General features: G+C 33.8%; 1 protein-coding gene across 2 annotated transcripts in view; it reads left to right on the top strand.

Moving 5' to 3' along the window:
- Window positions 1-1,648, top strand: part of LOC122627246 (zwei Ig domain protein zig-8-like) — a 304,977-nt gene extending 303,329 nt beyond the window's left edge. Inside the window, exons 6-7 of one of the 2 annotated variants that reach the window (XM_043808251.1) lie at window positions 796-964; window positions 1,540-1,648. In XM_043808251.1, coding sequence (XP_043664186.1) covers window positions 796-964; window positions 1,540-1,628 — 258 coding nt within the window. In that variant the 3' untranslated portion in view covers window positions 1,629-1,648. Of the gene's footprint in view, window positions 1-795; window positions 965-1,536 lie in introns of both variants that reach the window. The other variant, XM_043808250.1, reaches the window with a different exon arrangement.
- The last annotated feature ends 284 nt before the right edge of the window (window positions 1,649-1,932 follow it).

Here is a 1,932-nt window from a genome sequence, read left to right as displayed (position 1 = left end):
GTGTGTGTGTGTGTGTGTGTGTGTGTGTCTATTTATTCAAACGATAAATAAATAAAGGTAATCGTGCTAATTAACTTTCGGATAATTATCGATAGAATTATTAACTTAAAATTATAGAAATCAATTTGTTTCATAATCTTTGCCATATCGATAGAATTATTAACTTAAAATTATAGAAATCAATTTGTTTCATAATCTTTGCCATATCGACAGAATTATTAACTTAAAATTATAGAAATCAATTAATTTCATAATCTTTACAATATCGACAGAATTATAAACTCCAAATATAGAAATCAATTAATTTCGTAATCTCTGTCATTTCGTAATCGATACTATGCCCGTTCCTAATCGTCATTAATTCCTGTTCCATTATTTACGAATACAAAATTCCCTTCTAACTATAAAAATTTGCTTTCCATTTTGCTCAACGATCCTCGTAAAGGTAAAAAAGTGACTTTTTTTTTTTAACATAAAAAGATCGATGAAGCATGATCATAATAAGTATACAGCTAACAATATACTTTGATAATAAATCCTCGATCGATAAGAAGGAAAGAGAAAAAAGAAAATAAAGAAAAGATAATAAAACAATAAAATCAAACGACAAAAAAAAAAGAAGAAAGGAAAAACGAAATGAAAAAGAAAAGATGATACATACGACGACGTAAATTTCGATAACGATGACGATGAAATAATCGATGAGATAATCGAAAAGCTCGATAATTATTCCTTTCTATTTAGTAGTATTTCTAATTTCAGTGAAATTTTCAAGTTGGTCGATCTTTGTTCCAGATAATTAGCTACGACTCGACCAGAGGTGGCGTGTCCGTGGTCACGGAGAAGGGCGACAGTACGACGAGTTTCCTCCTCGTTCAGGAAGCCAAACCGTCTGACTCCGGACGTTATACGTGTAATCCCAGCAACGCTCAACCAAAGTCGATTACCGTTCACGTACTCAATGGTGAGTAGAATAGATCTTAGTATCCTTATCCTCGTAATCGAATGTACCCCATCTCCTTCCTCCTCGCACGTTTTCTCATTCGAGTGTAGTTATTATGTCTTTAAAATTCTTTTCTTTTCTTTTTCTTCTTTATTCTTCCTTTTTTTTTTTTTTTTTATCGCGCTACTCGATCTTACTTCTTGAAAATAACTCTTAGTAATACTTGCTCGACACGAACGAACAAAAGGGAAGAAACTATAGGAAGGAAGGAAGGAAGGAAGAAAGGAAAATGAAAAGAATGGATATAAGAAATAGAATGCACTTTCTTCGTGTGATAAAATGATCTTCTTAAGTTAAAGTAAGAGAAAAATGAGAGGAGAAAAAGAGAAAATAAGAAAAGAGAAACAGAGAGAAAGAGAGAGAGAGAGAGAGAGAGAGAGAGATAGAGAGAGAGAAAGAGAGAGAGGAAGATGAACGGTAGCTTTCTATATCTATCTTTTTCTCTCTTTCTCTGTATCTCTCTTTGTCTCTTTCTCTGTCTCTCTGAAGAGCCAGACATTTTCAGAAAATTTAAGTGTTGTCCTCTGTTTCAGGAGAATATCCCGCGGCAATGCAGCACGGCGGTCAAGCGAAACAACCAAGGCTCTACTCACTGCTGCTTTGTCTGTGCCTGCTTCTTTATTAAGAAAGGAAAGAAATAAGGGGGAAAAATAAGAGAGATCGTTCTCTCTCCGTCTATCACTTTCTCTCTCTATCTATCTATCTATCTCTCTCTTTCTTTCATTCTTTCTATCTCTTTCTATTTCTCTATCTATCTCTCTATCTTTGTATCTTTTCATCTCTCTCTTTGTCTATCTCTATCTATGTCTCTATCTCTCTTCTACCTATCTATCTTTCGCTATCCATCTATCTACCTATCTCTTTCTATCTACCTAAAACCATACAAAACTCTGAGAAATCCTATAAGAAAGGCAATGTACCAGCGAAAT

This window comes from Vespula pensylvanica, chromosome 2 (genome assembly GCF_014466175.1).
Source record: "Vespula pensylvanica isolate Volc-1 chromosome 2, ASM1446617v1, whole genome shotgun sequence".
NCBI classification, from domain to species: domain Eukaryota; kingdom Metazoa; phylum Arthropoda; class Insecta; order Hymenoptera; family Vespidae; genus Vespula; species Vespula pensylvanica.
This window is presented reverse-complemented; position numbering and strand designations above follow the sequence as displayed.